General features: G+C 41.7%; 1 protein-coding gene across 10 annotated transcripts in view; it reads right to left on the bottom strand.

Moving 5' to 3' along the window:
• Positions 1-18136, bottom strand: part of ZNF268 (zinc finger protein 268) — a 33673-nt gene extending 15537 nt beyond the window's left edge. For 2 of the 10 annotated variants that reach the window (XM_019977170.2, XM_019977169.2), the window contains exons 1-2: positions 17566-18136; positions 521-712 (exon numbers count right to left, since the gene is read on the bottom strand). In XM_019977170.2, coding sequence (XP_019832729.2) covers positions 521-712; positions 17566-17598 — 225 coding nt within the window. In that variant the 5' untranslated portion in view covers positions 17599-18136. Of the gene's footprint in view, positions 1-520; positions 713-17431; positions 17524-17565 lie in introns of all 10 variants that reach the window. The other 8 variants (XM_070769224.1, XM_070769226.1, XM_070769225.1 and 5 more) reach the window with 8 other exon arrangements.
• Positions 18137-19425: the final 1289 nt, after the last annotated feature.

Genomic DNA, 19425 nt, shown 5'->3' with positions numbered 1-19425 from the left:
TCCACGTAAGGTAACAAAATATCCAAAAAACATGCCAGCAGGAAATGCAAAGCAAATCCATAGAGATACCACCATACCAGAATGGCTCAAATTAAAAAGAATAACAGCACTTAAAAGTGACAGAGAATGTGAGGCAAGGGAAGACCCAGACACTGCTGATGGTCATCTAACAGGATGGTGCTTAATGAATCAAAGTGCTTAATGAAAAATATAAGCAATAGAGCAGGAGATACACATGTACATGCCATGAAGATATATTAAAAATGGATTCACATCAATAATGATACACATTTTGTAAACACATAAAAAGAACAATATGCATTTTAAAAAATTACGGGGTGGAGGAGCTGAAAATTGAGTCTGCGGAAACCAGGAAACAGGGGACTTCAGGGACCTTCCATGACCTAAGGAGAAAGTTACTTTAACCTTCCCACCTAAGGACCTCCATCCCTTTCCCTACCAAAAAAAAAATTAAAAAGGAATAAAGAAAAGAAGTGGAAATAAACAAACAAGGACTCACCCAGGATTTCTTGGCTTTCGGCTGGTCCTGGGAAATAAGCAGCCACTCCAGGACCCCAGGTCTCCTGGGCCTCTGCTGGGGTCCTCCAGAGAGAGGCTTCTGGTCAGGGGTCCCTTGATCCAGGATGGATTTCTCACTTTGGAGCTTTCTGCTCACACTGCATGAACTGTCTCGCTCCTGGAGAGGTGGCACCTGTAGACCCAAGAGCAAGCACACATTTGAGAGCACATTTCTAACCTTGGTCTCTTTTGCTAGTGAATGCACTCACCCTGGCTGCCTCGGGGGTTCTGCAGACTGTGGCCAGCGCTGCTGAGAGGACAAAAGTGAGAGCAAACGGAAACAGGGGACCCAGCACACTGACTACAGCCTCCCACCCAGACTCTGCACAGACCCCCAGGAACCCCAAAAGGGCAGCAACCACCCTGAGATTTAAACAACTTTGGGCAGACACTTAAAAAGAACATGATGCCAGGTGCTAAGGAGTAAATGACCCTGTTTTCTGGGCTTCCCTCATAGCTCAGCTGGTAAAGAAACCACCTGCAATGCAGGAGATCCTGGTTCGATCCGTGGGTTGGGAAGATGCCCTGGAGAAGGGAAAGGCTACCCACTTCAGTATTCTGGCCTGGAGAATTCCATGGACGGTATGTATAGTCCATGGGGTCGCAAAGAGTCGGACACGACTGAGCGACTTTCACTTTCACTCACTTTAGGTGGGTGGACACTGGAAATAGATCTTGGATGAAACAGTCTGTTTCAGTAGAGTTTCTTCTCAATATCTGGATGTCCATGAACAACTCAATTAATCTCTCTCACTGAGTCTTACTTTTTGTTATGAAACATTGAGAGTAGGGTGAGATCAGGGTGGCAGTGTAGTCTTTTAATCTCTCAACAGAAACAAGAGGCCTATCAGAATAGTAAAAGAAGCCAGAGACATCCACAGACAAATGGACCCAGGTGACAGGGCTCCTCACAAACCTCAGAATCTAGCAGATGCAACCTAACTGCATTGCTGGGGGGAGCAGGGGCCACAGGTGCCAATCTCCAAAGTCACCAGTAAATAAGCCCCCCCCCCCAAAGAGAGAGCACCTCCCAAATGGAATCTGAACCCTCGAGGCACAGGGCTGCAGGTGACTAAAAAACGATGTTCCCAAAGTCACTAAGTGACCTAACAGTGCTGGGGTTGCTGAGAAATGATGGGCAAACAGTCCCTCCTAGGAGGTTGGGTCTTCACTGCGAAATGGAGACCAAAGTAATCAGCAGAAGTAAGAAAAAACATTCAGGCAAAGAGAGGGATGAAGAGAAAAGAGATTCAGAAGATGAGAGGGAAAGGGGAGCAAAGGGAGGGCAGAAAGGCATTAAGCAGTCAGAAGGAAAGGCCCAGAGGACGCTCATACCAGAAGCTGTTTTAACAAAATACAAGGTGTAAAAATGGGTGAAACACATTAGAATACAGGGCATATTGAGCTCTAGGAAACCCAGGGCAAGAGGCAGAAAAAAGGCTTCCTGACAAGGCTAAGTGTTGAGTCAGGTCAGGTATGTATGTGTTTACTTCCAAAAGAATCACTAAGATGAACTAGAAACTTTGATTACCTCTGGAGGAGGGAAGGGATAGAGTAGGAGAGATGGAAGCTTGTCTGGATGCAGGCATGCTTCCATCTTTTTACTTTATACATTTTTTTTTAATTGGAGGACAATTGCTTTATAATATTGTGTTGACCTCTGCCATACATCAACATGAATCAGACACAGGTATACATATGTCCCCTTCCTCCTGAACCCCTTTCCCATCTCATACCCCATCCCACCCCTCTAGGTTGTCACAGAGCACTAAATTGAGCTCTCTGTGTCTACAAAGCAAATTTCCATTTCTTTCTATATTACATATGGCAATGTATGTTTCCATGCTATTCTCTCAATTCGTCCTACCCTCTCCTTTCCCCACTGTGTCCACAAGTCTGCTCTCTACGTCTGCATCTCCATTGCTGCTCTGCAAATAACAGGTTCATCAGTACTATCTTTCTAGATTCCATACACATACATTAATATATGTCTTTCTCTTTCTGACTTACTTCACTCTGTAAACAGGCTCTAAGTTCATCTACCTCATTAGGACTGACTCAAATATAGCTGAGTAATATTCCATTGGAGAAGGAAATGGCAACCCACTCCAGTGTTCTTGCCTGGAGAATCCCAGGGATGGGGGAGCCTGGTGGGCTGCCGTCTATGGGGTCGCACAGAGTTGGACATGACTGAGGCGACTTAGCAAGCAAGCAATATTCCACTGTATATATGTATAGTAATTTCTGTATCCATTCACCTGTAAATGGACATCTAGGTTGCTCCCATATCCTAGCTATTGTAAAAAGTGCTGCAGTTAACACCAGGGTACATGTGTCTCTTGGTTTTCTCAGGGTATATGCCCAGTAGTGGGACTGCTGGGTTATATGGTAGTTCTATTCCCAGTTTATCAAGGAATCTCCATAGTGTATCAATTTACATTCCACCAACAGTGCAAGAGGGTTCCTTTTTCTCTACATCCTCTCCAACATTTATTGTTTGTAGATATTTTATTGATGGCCATTCTGACTAGTGTGAGGTGATACTTAATTGTAGTTTTGATTTGCATTTCTCATTAGAGCGATGAGCATCCTTTCATGTGTTTGTTGGCCATCTGTATGTTTTCTTTGGAGGAATGTTTGTTTACATCTTTTGTCCATTTTTTGGATTGGGTTGTTTGTTTTTCTGGTATTGAGCTGCATAAACTGCTTGTTTATTTTGGAAATTAATCCTTTGTCAGTTGTTTCATTTGTAATTATTTTCTCCCATTCTGAGGTTTGTCTTTTAATCTGTTTATTGTTTCCTTTGCTGTGCAAAAGCTTTTTAAGTTTAATTAAGTCCCATTTGTTTACCTTTTGTTTTTATTTCCATTACTAGTTTTGAATCATGTAAATATTTCACATGATCAAAAGGAGGAGGGAAGGCAATCACTAAAGTGGAAAATAAATGTCAACAAATACATTTGTTTATACAACTGGAAACAAAACTGTAAGAGACAATCATATTTCTTCCTGACCTTAACAGGTGGTATTTAACTACGTATTCCTCAGATAAAATGAGGTATAAAGACTTACTAAACTTCATTTAGTACCCCTGTCAGTAGTAACAAATTGTTATTATTTTAAAACCATCTTATGTTCGCTATAGGACATGACAGTTATATCATTGTTATTATGACCCAAGATATCTAGCACATGACAAAAAGATACAAGAGTAAAGTTTTTAACCTTCCTGCACAGCTGGTGGGGATGTAAAATGGAGCAACCACTTTGGACCCAGATTGGAAGTTTCTCAAGGTGTTAAACCCAGAATCACTGTATTATCTGGAGATCCCATTCCTAGGTATCCACTCAAGAGAATTAAAAGCCTATGTCCACAGAAAGGCTTGACACAAAAGTTTTTAATGGCATGACTCTAACAGTCAAATACCTATCAATGGATGAATGGATAAACCAAATGTGATCTACACATTATTTAGCCATAGAAAGGAATAAAGCACTGAAGAATGCTACTATATGATGAACTTCTGTACTACACTGTACAGGTACCTGACAATTAGCCAATTAGCTTTTTTTGACTATAATGCAAATGCCTGATTGTACCAAAAGCTTCTGATTTCTGAGGTACCACTTCAGAGACATCAATCTTGGGTAAGTTCATTTCCAGCCACACAACTAGATAAAGAGCCAGGCTGCCTGCCTTGACAGTCCCCTTGTAGAAAGCCCTGGGTGACCTGGATGACTGCTCATTTGATTGATCCCGCTCTTCCCTTCCTGTGCCTTTAATTCTTAATTTTATTTTAAATTCACCAATAAATAATGAACTGGCAAGCCCCAGTGACGCAAATATAGGCAGAACTCCAAGTCCACATTCTCGCTCTTTCTTTGCTGTGTGGCCCTGTTGTGCCACCTACTCCCAGGGTGCTCAGTAATAAACTTCATGTTTTTAAAGATCCCTGATGGTTGTCGCTGAGATGCATCTTGTAATCCCAGTAAGAAGCACAAGGGCAGGTCCAACCATGGCACTGGCTCACTGGGGAAATGTCTGTGGGGGCTGTGACTAGTGGGGCCCAGGTGAGCCCCCGCCCCAGGCATTCCTAGTCACAGCATCATTGACAGGCTGAGACCAACACAAAGCCCACCTTGAAAACGCTTGTTAAATGAAAGAAGCCAGATACACAAGGCCACACACGTGATATGATTCTATTTATATCAATGTCTAGAAAAGGGAAATTCATGAAAACACAAAGTAGGCTAAATGGCTGACAAGGGGACAGGGGAAGGAGGGGATACACAGTGGGTTTTGAATGGGGACAGGGTTTCTTTTGGATTCTTTTGGACAGTGGGTTTTGAATGGGGACAGGGTTTCTTTTGTGTTTTGAATAGGGACAGGGTTTCTTTTGGAAATAATGATAATGTTCTGGAATTGGAGATGGTAATATTTAGACAACTGTGAAAACTAAGTCAAGGCTATAGTTTTTCCAGTGGTCATGTATGGATGTGAGAGTTGGACTGTAAAGAAAGCTGAGGGCCGAAGAATTGATGCTTTTGTGGTGTTGGAGAAGACTCTTAAGAGTCCCTTGGACTGCAAGGAGATCCAACCAGTCCATCCTGAAGGAGATCAGCCCTGGGATTTCTTTGGAAGGAATGATGCTAAAGCTGAAACTCCAGTCCTTTGGCCACCTCATGCAAAGAGCTGACTCATTGGAAAAAACTCTGATGCTGGGAGGGATTGGGGGCAGGAGGAGAAGGGGACGACAGAGGATGAGATGGCTGGATGGCATCACTGACTCGATGGACGTGACTCTGAGTGAACTCTGGAAGTTGGTGATGGACAGGGAGGCCTGGCATGCTGCGATTCATGAGGTTGCAAAGAGTCGGACACGACTGAGCGACTGAACTGAACTGAAAACTAAAAATGAAGGTACACTTTAAAAGGGTGAGTTTTCAGCCATAAAAATGAAGGCTTTTGAGTTAGTTCTAATGAGGTGGATCAACCTAGAATCTATTATACAGAGTGAAATGTGTCAGAAAGAGAAAGATAAATACCATATTCTAACACATATATACGGAATCTAGAAAAATGGTACTGAAGAATTTATTTACAGGACAACAATGGAGAAACAGACATAGAGAACAGACTTATGGACATGGGGAGAGGGAAGGGGAGGGTGAGATGTATGGAAAGAGTAATATGGAAACTTTCATTACCATATGTAAAATAGATAGCCAACGGGAATTTGCTCTACGGCTCAGGAAACTCTAACAGGGGCTCTGTATCAACCTAGAGGGGTGGGATGGGGAGGGAGATGGGAGGGAGGTTCAAAAGGGAGGGGATATATGTATACCTATGGCTGATTCATGTTGAGGTTTGACAGAAAACAGCAAAATTCTGTAAAGCAATTGGGTCGCTAAGAGTCGGACACGACTGAGCGACTTCACTTTCACTTTCATGCATTGGAGAGGGAAATGGCAACCCTCTCCAGTGTTCTTGCCTAGAGAATCCCAGGGATGGGGGAGCCTGATGGGCTGCCATCTATGGGGTCGCACAGAGTCGGACACGACTGAAGCGACTTAGCAGCAGCAGTAGCAGCAAAAAATGAATTAATTTTTTTAAAAGGGTGAGTTTTATGGTATATAAATCATACCCCAATAAAGCTTTTATAAACGAGTATTTTTTTAATTCAATGATTTTTAATAAATGGAAGTTTTAATCCAGGTTTGTAGCATTCCTACTGTCTCAAAGATTCCTCTGAAACCAAGGTCATTCTCACACCTCTGATCCCCAGGCAATCACTGCCTTGCTTCTGTCCGCAGATCTGCATTATCTGGACATTTCATATGACAGGGACCATACTAGACACTGTGCCTGCCTTCTTTCACTCAGCACAATGCTCTGGAGGTTTATTCATGTTACAGACACACCAGCGGTTTGCTCCTTTATTGCTGAATAGTGTTCCATTCTGTCTGTACATTCACGACTTAATCCACATTTAGATTATAGTCCTGAGTTATTATACAAATCTTTGTGTGAACATGTTTTCCTTTACTGTGGGTAAATTCCAAGAAGTAAAATTGCTGCATTGTATAGTAAGTTTATATTTAACTTTATATTTAACCTTTACAAAGCGACTGCACAATTTTATATTCCCACCAGCAGTCTGTAGTGGTTCCAATTTTTCTGCATCATTGTCAACACTTTCTTTTTGGTTACAGCTATTCTGGAGGGTATAAAGTGGAGCTTCATTATGATAATAATTTGTATTTCCCTTATGACTCATGATGTTAAACATCTTTCCAGGTGCTTCCCATCTATTCATCTTCTCTGGTGATGTGTCTGTTTCAAATCCTTTGCCCATTTTTTAAACTGGGTTATGTCTTCTTATTGAACTGTAAGTGTTCTTCATACACTCTGGACATATCTGTTATTAGGAACATGATTTGCAAATATAATACTATCTCCCAGTCTGTGACTTATCTTTTCATTTTCTAAATAGTGACTTTGACGTTCAAAAGTTTTTATCCTGGTGTTGTCCATTTGTAACTCCAAAAGCACAGTCTATAAAAGAGCTTTCTAAGAACTTTAGCTTCAGAGAAGGGTGTGAATATTTTCCCCTGTGATTTCTTCTAGAAATGTTATGCTTTTGCTCTTACATTTAAGTCTATGTTCTATTTTGAGTAAAATTTTTTTTATTGGGTGAGGTAAGAGTCACAACTCATCTTGTGATAACATAAAATACATAATATAAAACTTATGATCTTAACCACTTTTAAGTAAACAGTTAAGTGCAATGAAGTACACTCATGGTGCTGTGTAACAGTTACCAGCATTCACATTCATCTTCAGAACTCTTCACCCTGCAAAACTACATCCTCTGAACAACAACTTCCCATTCTCCTCCTACCATGGCTCCTTGACAACCATCATGGATCATACGTTCTGATTCTGACTCCTCTAGGAACTGAAACCATGCCCCATAGGATTAACAGAAAGGATTAAATGACCGACAGAAATTCTTGAGCTTGTCTTACAGAACAGTAGCTAAGGGAACAGCTTGTTAAAAACGCCTCTACTTATAAGCCACCCTCACTGACCAAGTTTGCCTTAATTATCTCTTGATTCCCTAACCGCCCCCTAGGTAACACCTCTGATACATGGGTCATAGTAATGAGCTCTTAAGATGTTTTTCAGAAACCTGGAGTCAGCGCTTGTCCAGTTCAAGGCAGCCAAGACTGGCTAGGACCACTAACTCTAAAAACTGGTCCTGCACACATGTCCAACGAATGACCTTCTGATGTCAGAGTGTCAAAAATTCCACCTCAAATCATGCCAAGTGCTTCTATTTTTGAACATGTATTCCATAAAGAAGCATGTAACTGAGATAGGTCTGCCTATCTTTTCCCTACCTCCAATATCACCTTTCCCTGTACTTTCAAGATGATCCCTTGAAGAAGGAAATGGCAACCCACTCCAGTATTTTTGCCTGGAAAAATCCCATGAACAGAGGAGCCTGGCAGACTACAGTCCATGGGGTTGCAGAGTTGGACACAACTTAGCAACTAAACCACCACCACCAGTTCTTTATCCCATAAATATTTCAAGTCCCTTGCCTTCAAGGATGGAGATCTGACATCTGGTCTCCCATCTCCTCACTTGGCTGGCTCATGAATAAACTCTCTCTGCTACAAACTTCAGCATCCCAGCATTTGGCTCACTGCATGTTAGATGAACAAACCTGGTTCAGTAACAGAACCTCACGTAAGTAGAATGTTGTAGTATCTGTCCTTTTGTGACTGGTTTATTTCACTGAAAATAATGTCCTCAATGTTCATCCATATTGTAGCATGTGTCAGAATTCATTTCTTTTTAAGGTTGAATATACACATACACACTCCATTGTTTATTCATTCATCTCACAGTGAACAACTGGGTTACTTCCACCCCAAAGAGAGTAATTAAAAAAAAAATTTGAAAACTCTATAATTTGAATTGGAAACATCAATATGAACTATAATTCGTTTGCTTTCCAAAGATCCCTAGGTCTCCTTACTGAAAGAGCCTAGAGGTAATGACATTCCAGTATCAGTTGAGGTCCCCAAGCACATTCCCTACTAAAAGGAATAGATTCCTGGATAAAAGCTTGATTCCACATCTGGGACAGGAAATACTCAAAGGAGCCCTGAGCATCTTCTTGGGCCCAAAATCAGGAAAGCCAGAAAGCCAGCTAAGACAAACAGTCTTTCAAAAAAGGCTCAGAGTCAAGCTGAAAAGGTTCCCTTTGGTTAATGCTGGGACAATGTAACCTGCTAAAAGAATACTGACTGCAACTGATTGAAACTAAACCAATGTATTAAGATGTATGAGTTTCTTAATCATATTCAAATGTAAAAAATAGAAAAAAAAATCAGTGGGCTTCCAAGGTGGTCCAGTGGTTAAGAATCTTCCTGTCAATGCAGAGGACAGAGGTTCCATCCCTGGTTCAGGATGATCCCACATGCCATGGGGCAGCTAAGCTCGTGCACCACAACTGAGCCCATGTTCCACAATGAGAAGCCCAAGCACCACAACTGGAGTAGCCCACATTTGCTGCAACTAGAGAAAAGCCCACGTGCAGCAACAAAGACCCAGTGCAGCCAAAAATAAGCAAATAAATAAACAAAAAACTCACTGTTGTCACTGACGGAGGTAACTAGGGCACCATCCCCTTAGTGAAAACTGGCAATTAAAGGAAAAAAAATTAAGCATGTATCTGCCAAGCCTATCCAAACTGTGTCTCTGGATTACTGAACAGTTCTATTAATGAAGGAATGTTCTTTTTAAGAGAAGGGTTGTAAATTCAGAAAACTCCTGCTACTAATATGGAAAGAATGGTAGAGTTAGCAAGTCACTACTTTGTAAATACCGTGAAACAACTGGCTGAAGGGAAGGTCATTAAAGGAGGAACACTATGAGAAAAGGTTGATGGGACACTTTCCAGCACCACCACTACACCATCACCCCCTGACCCCACCAACCAATCTTTGCATCGTCAAGAGTGAGTCAACCAGACAACGTGCTTCCTGAGGTGACAAAACAAGGCGTCAACAAGAATCCTTGCCCCCAAACATTAATAAATGAATCTAAAAGTCTTTAAAGCTAAATTTCAGTTTACTAGAAATGTTGGTGACAGAAAATATGTTAAAGTGACCACAAGAAAACAAAGATAAACCTAAAATGAAGGATATTCTATGCGACTAATGGCTCAGCATCTTTAAAACGACAATGGTGGGAGAAAAGAATGAATGATGGGTTACTCTGGATTAAATGAGACTTAAAGTGGGTAATAGTAAGAAGTGTGTACCTTGTTTGGATTTTGATTTGAAAAACTGCAACATTAAAAGGGGAAATAGGAATCTGAACAAAAAGCAGGTATTACATGACACCAGGGAATTATTTTGTTAGCTGAAATAGTAGTATTATAATTACTTAAGAAAACATAGGTTTTTTAATGCCTGGTGAAGTACATAGAGATGAAATAACTGAAGCTGCTTCAAAATATTTCAAAGTATTTTGGAGTAAGGTACCCTTATCCCACATTTAAAATTTTTCCTTAGAAGATATTTTTAAGAACAAATGACCAGCCCACAAGAAAAGCTTTCAGAAAACACAATGACATGAACAAGAACCACAAACAGAAAACCTCGAGGCCAAAAGACAGTGCAACTGACGGGTGCTGGTTATAAATCAAATATTAGATTTGAAGATATAAAGGCAAGCTGCATGACTTGGCAAGGGTTTGGACAAATGACCTAGCAAGCACATTTGAAAAGAACTAAAAAGAACTTACAGGAATGAAAAAAACACATTAACCAAAATCTGTTTAATAGCAAATTAGGATAAACTGGGCTTCCAGGAGGCTCAGCTGGTCAAGATTGTGCCTGCAATGCAGGAGACCTGGATTTAACCCCTGGATTGGGAAGACCCCTAGAGAAGGGAATGGCTACCCACTAAGGAGAATTCCAAGGACAGAGGATCCTGGCATGCTATAGTTCATTGAGGTCGCAGAGTCGGACACGACTAAGCAGCCACCACTAGGATGAATTAGTAAATGAAAAGACAAACTGGAAGAAATTCTCTACAAGCAGTGTGGAGAGACAGGTGGGCAAGTGAGAAGTAGGTGACACACAGACCAAGAAAGTCTACCATAAGCTGCACTAGAGTCTAAAAGCAAACAGCAGAGCAGATTGAAAAATGAGGGGAAGGGGAGGCACAGCTTTCCAACAGTAGGTAGGTATCTAATGAGTGTAAAAGAATAATGAAATTAAATTCATTTGTCAACTAGTACAAAAAAACTCACACAAGAGGAGATGGGCTGCTGCTGGGGCTTCCTGGGCACTGTGGGGCTGCTGGGCTTAGGCCAAGGTGGGACGCAGCCCTCGGAGACAGCAGCACAGAGGTGCTTCTGCCAGGATTTTAGTTCCCCAACAAGGGATGGAAATTGTGCCCTCTGAAGTGGAAGCGTCAAATCTCTAAGAGCTTAATTCAGATATCATGTTCTGGATGCTGGAAGTCCAAGTTCAAGGTGACAGATTTGGTTTCTTCTGAGGCCCCTCTCCTTGGCTTGTTAAAGTCATTATCTCCTCACCATGTCCTCATGTGGCCTTCTCTCTATATATGCACACCACTGATTGCCTTTTCATTTTTGATGGTTTCCTGTGCTTTGGGAAGCTTTTTAGTTTGATGTATTAATTGTGGTGTTGGAGAAGACTTTTGAGAGTCCCTTGGACTGCAAGGAGACCAAACCAGTTCATCCTAAAGATCAGTCCTGAGTGTTCATTGGAAGGACTGATGTTGAAGCTGAAACTCCACTACTTTGGCCACCTGATGCAAAAAACTAACTCATTGGAAAAGACCCTGATGCTGGGAAAGATTGAGGGCGGGAGGAGAAGGGGATGACAGAGGATGAGATGTTTGGATGGGATCAGTAACTCAATGGACATGAGTTTGAGTAAACTCCAGGAGTTGGTGATGGACAGGGAAGCCTGGTGTGCTGCAGTCCACGGGGTAGCAAAGAGTCAGACACAACTGAGCGACTGAACTGATTCATACTTAGCTGTTTGCTTTTGGTTTCAAATCCAAAATACTGTCAAGACCAATATCAAGGTGCTTATTCCTATTTTTCTTCTAGTGTTACCATTTCAGGTCTTATATTGAAGACTTCAATGTATTTTGAGTTGATTTTTGTCTGTGGTATAAAATAGGAGTCCAATTTCATTGTTTATGTTATGTGGCTGTCCAGTTTGTCCAACCCCATTTATTGAAGAACCTATTTTCTCATTATATATTCTTGGCTCCACTGTAGGAAACTGACATATATGCATGGATTTATTTCTGGACTATCTATTCTGTTATATTGAAGAAGGAAATGGCAACCCACTCATGTTCTTGGGATAATCCCACGGACAGAAGGAGCCTGGCAAGCTACAGTCCACAGGGTTGCAAAGAGTCAGACATGACTGAGCAACTGAGCACGCATACACACATTCTGTTATACTGATCCATGTGTCTGTTTTTATGCCAATACTATACTGTTTTGATTACTATAGCACTGTAATACAGTTTAAAATCAGGAAGTATGATACTTTCAGCTTTGTTATTCTATCTCAAGATTGCTTTGGCTATTTGTAGTCTTTTGTGGTTCCAAATAGATTTTAGGAATTTTTTTATATCATTGTGAAAATGTCATTAGAATTTTGATAAGGATTGCATTGAATCTGTAGGTTGTTTGGGGAGTATGGACATTTTAATAGTATTAATTCTTCCAATTAATGAGCATGGAATATGTAGTTGACCCTTGACTAACACCGGGGTTAGAGGCATCAACTCCCATGCAGTTGAAAATTCACACATGTAACATTACAGCTGGCCCAGAGTATCTGCAGTTCTACATCCACAAATTCAACCAACTGAAGATTGGGTAGTACTGGCATATGTATTTATTGAAAAAGAATCCACAGATAAGTGGTTCCCTGCAATTCAGACTCATGTTGTTCAAAGGTAAATTTATTTCCATTGTTTGTGCCTTCTTTTTTTTTAATTAATGCCTTAGAATTTTCAGTGTATAGATCTCTCAATTTCTGGTTAAATTTATTCCTACTTTATTCTTTTTGATGAAATTATAAATTTCTTTTTCTGATATTTTATTGTCAGTGTATAAACTTCAACTGATTTTTGTAAACTAATTTTGTATCCTGCAAATTTACTAAATTTGTTTATTAGCTCTAGCACTCTTTTGGTGGAGTCTTTAGGATTTTCTGTATATAATAACAAACTACCAGCAAATAAAGACAGCTTTTTCTTCTTAAAAAACAAAACAAAACAAAACTTCATTCAAGAATCATGCATGGGGGCTAAATGATTGGGCAAAAGTTTGAGGAGTAAGAAGATATTTATTTAGTCTCATTATCTCCCAACTGATACTTAATTACAAATGGAAGAGAGAGTAACTTTACAGGGGAGAAAGCACAGACACCACCTTCACCAAGTGAGTCAAGTTCACACCAGCAGTCACCAGTGCCCTGATGCGACAGAGTAGAATACATCATTTCAGAAACAAATCAGAAGCAGCAGCAGACAACCCCAACTGAGGGATATTCCACAAAATGCCCTGGACTCCATAACCATTATGTCTTGACAAGAAAGACTGAGAAACTTTCTGAGAGAGTTAATTCTTAGGTAGGTTGATAAGAGTCTGGGGTGCTTTGGGAAGAGAAAGGGGTCTGGGGCTCTCAAGGAGAAAAGGACATTTTTTTTCTACATTCCTTCATCTTAGTCACATAAAATGTTAAGCAACTGTATGTTGTGGAAGTGGGTCTGGTAAGATTTTTCTATTGTTAGTTCTAATCCCATTACCATAAAATGTAAATTGTGGGAGTGGGTCTGGTAAGACCTTTACAAACTTGAGACATTCTTTTGATTTACTGTAATAACCAACTGAAAAAGTATATAACTCCGTTGCTAAGATTAGCGAGGGGGGCACTCTCCATCCCCCTTCTGATGTCTACGTCAGAAGCTTTCTCTGTTCCTTTCACTGTAATAAAACTTCTGCCACACAAAAGCTCTGAGTAATCAAGGCTGGTCCCTGATCCCAAAGCTAAACCTTCTTCAGAGATCATGAATCCGATACCATTCACTGAAAGCTATCATTTCCAGGTTAGATGAAAGATCTAGGACAACCCACTGCAATGCACACTTTAAGTTATTCTTTACCTATCAAGGACAGTATTCCCAATATTTCTATAGAGAACATTTGGCAAAATCGAAATAAGACCTGTAAATGAAATAATAACATTGTATTAATGTTAATATCCTGAATCAGTGGTTATGTAAAATATTATTCTCATTGGTAAGAATAACTGCAACATTTAGAGATAAAGGAAAATCATGCCGGCAAATCACTTACAGTTAAAAAACAAAACAAAACAAAAAAACTGTATGTACATGGAGAGAAAAAGAGGAGAGGAGCCAGGAATGAAGAGTGAGAGAAAATAAAGCAGGTCCAGTAAAATTTCAGTATTGAGGAATCTGAATGAAGGGTATAAAATAACTTTTGTATTATTCTTGCAACATTTCTAAGATCTAAAACTATGTCAAAATAAAAACTTAAATTTAAAAAACCTTTTAAGTAAGAAATAACGGTGTTTAACTTACTGTAGCACAGGGAACTCTGTTCAATGTTACATGGCAGCCTGGATGGGATGGGGAGTTTAGAGGAGAATGGATACATGTGTATGTATGGCTGAGAACCTTTGCTGTCCACCTGAAAACTATCACAACATTGTTATCAGTTATACTTGAATACAAAGTAATACATTCAATTTTTTAAAAAAGAAAGAAAGAATGTGTTTGATTTCCAAAGTGCTTAAAGAGAGAAAAAGAATAAAAAATTATCAGTATAAAAAAGGCAAGAGAGAAGAAACAAAAAAGAAAACATCAGATATAACAAATAGAAAAAAATATATTAAGACGGTAATTTAAACTCAAACATATCAGTAATTAGATTAGTGATCAAGATCAAGAAGTGGTCCAGTTAAGTAAAAGGACTGACAGACGGATTTATAAAAAAAAAAAAGAATGATGCTATTTAAAAGAGACACATCTAGGACTTCCCTGGTAGTCCAGTGGTTAAGAATCTGCCTGCCAATACAGGGGACACTGTCCGATCAGGGCTCTGGGAAGATTCTACATGCTACAGGGCAACGAAGCCCGTGTGCCACAGGCCCTAGAGCCCATGTTTCACAACAAGAGAAGCCGCTGCAATGAGAAGCCCAAACACTTACAACTAGAGAGTAGCCCCTGCTCACCAAGACTCAAGAAAGCCCATGTGCAGCAACAAAGACAATGCAGTTAAAAAAAAGAAAAAAAGGGGGACGATGGACTAGTTGACAAGCGTAAGCTGATTTTCAAAAAAGAGGATTCGACTTTGAAACACACCTCAATTTTATCTAGGTTCTCCATTTCTACTGCCCTAGACAGCACACCCGCCACCTCTCATTTGGACCCTCGGTCACCTCTGCCCTACTTCACCTACACTTTACTTAGCAGCCAGAAGGGCTTTGAAAAACCAAGTTAAGTCATGTTGTGCTTTTTTCAGCTTCCCAGTCCGACTGGGCCTCTGACATCCTTTTGTCTGTCTCCTCCCCTCCCCTCCCCCACAACCATAGCCACAGGGGGCTTTCCTCTTTACAAAGGCACCAAACCTCCCCCACCTCGTGGCCTAGGCTATGGCTGTTCCCACTTTGCAAGTTCATTCACCTGCTTCTCCCAAGGCTGGCCTGCTCTGGTACCTCAGACCTGGCAAACGTCACCTCCTCCATGAGGCCTTCCCCAAGCACCCAATCTCACATCAACCAATTTTAATTCCATGTATAACATAACAATGACATTTCCTGTTAAGCAATTTCTTCATCATTTGTGTCATCTGTCTTCCTCATGAGGTTGCTGTGAGGATTAGTTTGTATCTGTAAAGTGCTGAGATCCATGGCTGGGAAGTGCAGACACTATATTACTGAAGTTGTAAAGTTTTCTTTGTGTAAGTACCCTGCATTGCTTAGGTTCATAGTAATTGAACTGTTTTATCACCACTGTAAATAAGCTAACTGATAAACTGATGAACAGGAAGCCTACTGATTTTTAGATTGATTTTGTACCATGGTACCTCACTGGATTCTCCTCAAGCCTCCACTCTCTTCCCACTAAACAGGACACACCGATGAAGCTTACCTGGCTATCTACTGATGAGTCCCATTTTGGCAACCAACTTGTTCCCTCCACCCCACTCCTTCCACTTCTGTCCAACACATATCTACATTCACACTCTGCTCTGGAAATAGCAAAACCCAGCACTACCATCACCACTATATCCAACCTGAACTTCTCTGATGTAACATTACTTCACCTCTCTGGGCCATCTCATAGGTAACCATTTTTGAGGTTTCTTTTTCTGACTCTGAAACACAAACCTCTCCATTTCTCTCATTTCTGATGGGTTCCTCAACCTTCAGCCCCTCCTCCACTGCCTTCACTTGTTCATCACGTGCACACTGCCCTTGGTCCTCTTCCAAGGGCACAATTGCTCTTTGAGCTCACCTAGCTGGACCTATTCATTGTAACCTGTCCAGACCTTTGAACTGAGACACATGCCTACCCATCTGTCCACCAGCATCTGCAGGGTACCACCATATCCAACAGAAATGTCCACCTGGCTCTCCTGAACAACTCTGATAGTCTTTGTGGACTCAGGAAATGGTACCTCCCAACCCAGGCCCACAGAGTAGACCTCCAGCAGTTATGCCTGGCTCTTCTTGCTCCCTCACCAACATCCAACTAGTTACCAAGTCCACTTGCTTCTGACTCTGTGTCTCTTTTCTCAAAACCACTAGTGCACTTAAGCCTCGTCATCACTTGCCTGATGTTGACTGCTCCATCCAAAATTCCTTTGGAAAACACTTCAGTGAGTCTTTCTCCACTAGAGGATAAAATCCAAGGTGTTTTTTTTTTTTGGCAGCACCTTGTGGCTTGCGGGATTTCAGTTCCTCAACCAGGGATTGAACCTGGGGTCACAGTGATGAAAGTTCCGAGCCCTAACCACTGAACTGCCAGGGAAGTCCCCAAATTCAAGTTTTTAATGTGACCCTCAAAGCCCTCTATGATCCAATCTCTACCTATGGCTCTGGCCTCATTTCTTACACTCCATCACCACCATCCCCTGCAAAATCCTAAACTCTACATTTCAGCAACTGTAGTGTTCAAAGTTCACCAACATATTAGATCACTTGAAGCCTCTAAAATTTGCACGCTCCCTTTTCCTAGGCTGTCCCTTGTTCACCTCACTTACCTTTCAAATCACAGTTTAAGACTCCCTTATTAATCCCTGAGGCACTTCTTGGAGTGTCCTTATTTCCAAAACTGACCCTGTGCTGTAGGTCCCCACACATTTTCACAGCTTGTTTTCAGAGGACCCCTAAGGTGTCACTGTGCTTGTACATTTTCTTGCCCATCATCCCTACCAGATCACGACTCTTCCAAGGCAAGAACGACTTATCTTTGCACCCTTAGCACCTGCCCCAGGATCCGGCAAACAAAAGACAATAAAACTGTTGAATAAAGAGACAAACGTGTAATTTCCCAAATGAGGTCCCGAAATCTTAGACACAGAAGGTAAAAACTAAGAAAATGTGTGTCGAAGAAATTGGAAGATGGATGATTACGTCTTTTAAACTCAAGGCTCAAGGTACAGAATTGGCAGAAAAGAGACTGAAGTTAGTAAATTAACAGTTTGATGACAAGAAGCGCTTCTGGACGGCCTAACGTTACCTAAAGGAGGCCCAGTGGTTTGGCAGCGGGATGGGGAGAGGGAACTCCATGCAAACGCCAACCCTGGAAAAGACGGATGAGCACATGTCGGTCTTTAGGGAGTTTTTCAGAAACGAAAGAAAATCCCTACTCACCCAGATGGCAGCTGTCCGGACCCTGGTGGCCATCCCCACTGCCAGTTTTGAGTTCCCTGCAAGAGAGTGGCAGAACCCGATGGCTGTGGGACGTGAGAATCGTCAGGCAACAGATCTCTCCGCCGCGCTCGCGCCCACGCGGGACCCTCTAGATCCCTGAGGACGCGCACCTCTCTCCTCTCACGCAGCCGCGGCGTTCCCCACCTTCGTCCCCACCTACACACACGCGACTGGGCCAGGGCAGGCGTAAGGGAAGCCAGACTAGTCTGCACGGTCCCGCCCCCTTGATTTTGGAGGGAATCGGCGCGCACCGCTCCCCCGAGCCCTGAACTGGTAGCGCGGGAATGCGGGGGAGACGCGCTCCCAGCCGACCTCCTGGATCTTGCAACCAGATCTGCTCGTTCTCCCTCTCGACTTTGAGTCACCCGCTCTGAGCGCTTCGGCGACGGCCGTCGGGCAGCCGAGGTCGGCCGGCACCAGCTCAGGTCACCGCGACCGGCATGGGACTCGGCCCACCGAACAGGGCTCTCCCCGCCTGGTGCCGAGTGGATGGCGGCTGCTAGGGACGCACAGGAATTGCGTCAGTGAGACCCACGGGCAGGACAAACTACAACTCCCAGAAGCCTCCGCGGTCATCCCTCCTCCGGGGGTGGCTCCGGCCAAGGGCCGCCGGGAGGGGGCGCTGCAGCCGCGAGTCGCGGGGTTCCCGGCCCTATCCTTGGGCGGGTGTTTGGGGGCTTTGAATAATACAGAGGATTAAAAGAATTGATGGCAATAGCGCAAAGTGGGTAGGGGTGTGCGTTGACTTTAAAATATTTTGATTCTTGCTTTCCGATGGCAGAAGTACTAATTTAAAGTTTAATAACAAAAAGATCCATTTCATTGTATAAGGGACATTTTCATGTAAATTAAATTTATTTTCCAGAAAAATTCAGAATGGCATTGTTTTCCTTTGGGGGTGGGGATGGGAGAATCTTTTAACTGTCCGGCTTAATGTAAAACGGCTGGATTCTCATATGTGCTTCTGCATTCACTCTGGTTGTATATGTTGCTTCTGTGGAAGTATATTAAAACATCTGGCTTCACATAGGTATGTCGTTGGAAAAGGACAGTATTTTAATATACATAGATAATTTTACTTCTTAGTAAAAGCTGAACAGGCATAGGTCAGTTGCAGTATACCATCTAAAACCATATAGGTAAACTTTTTCTACTCTATTAAAACTCATTGGTCTGTCTTGGACTTTGAATGGCTAGTTTTATCAGGCATGATTTCGTAACATCATACACTGGTCATTTGGAAAATATGGGTTCATCGACTAATGCATATCTTCCAGATGTTGACACCTTTCATTGTACAATATGAAAGCTGCTATTCATCAATACCATCACTGACGTTAAAGTACTGAGAATCTGTGAAGTTTACAGAGGCAGATACAAGATTTCCAAAATTCCATTTTCACTTGAAAACTCTAGTTTTATGTTGGCAAAAAATGCTGTCTTTGTTTCCCTTTAAGTGACAGCTTATTTGGTTGACTGTTAAGATGTCTGCCACATCCCCATGTCTGCCTTATCTTTCAGTTTTTCTTTCAATCAAAGTTCAGCTCCCAACTCATATAATCACACAGGTGATTTTCCTGGAGACTACTATGGAATTTCAGGATACAGCACAGAATACTTGTTGCAAAGATACTAAAAAGATGTGGACTCAAGAGTTGAGATTTAATAAAAATATTTTTCACTGCTCCATCAAGAAGCGAATTGGTCTTTTTGAACAATGAGATAGTTATAAAAGAATAGAAAAAACTGTTGTCTCATAATACATTTAAATTAAATTTTAAATATTAAATGTTGAAAGGA

The sequence above is a fragment of the Bos indicus genome, chromosome 17, assembly GCF_029378745.1.
Source record: "Bos indicus isolate NIAB-ARS_2022 breed Sahiwal x Tharparkar chromosome 17, NIAB-ARS_B.indTharparkar_mat_pri_1.0, whole genome shotgun sequence".
Lineage (NCBI taxonomy): Eukaryota > Metazoa > Chordata > Mammalia > Artiodactyla > Bovidae > Bos > Bos indicus.
This window is presented reverse-complemented; position numbering and strand designations above follow the sequence as displayed.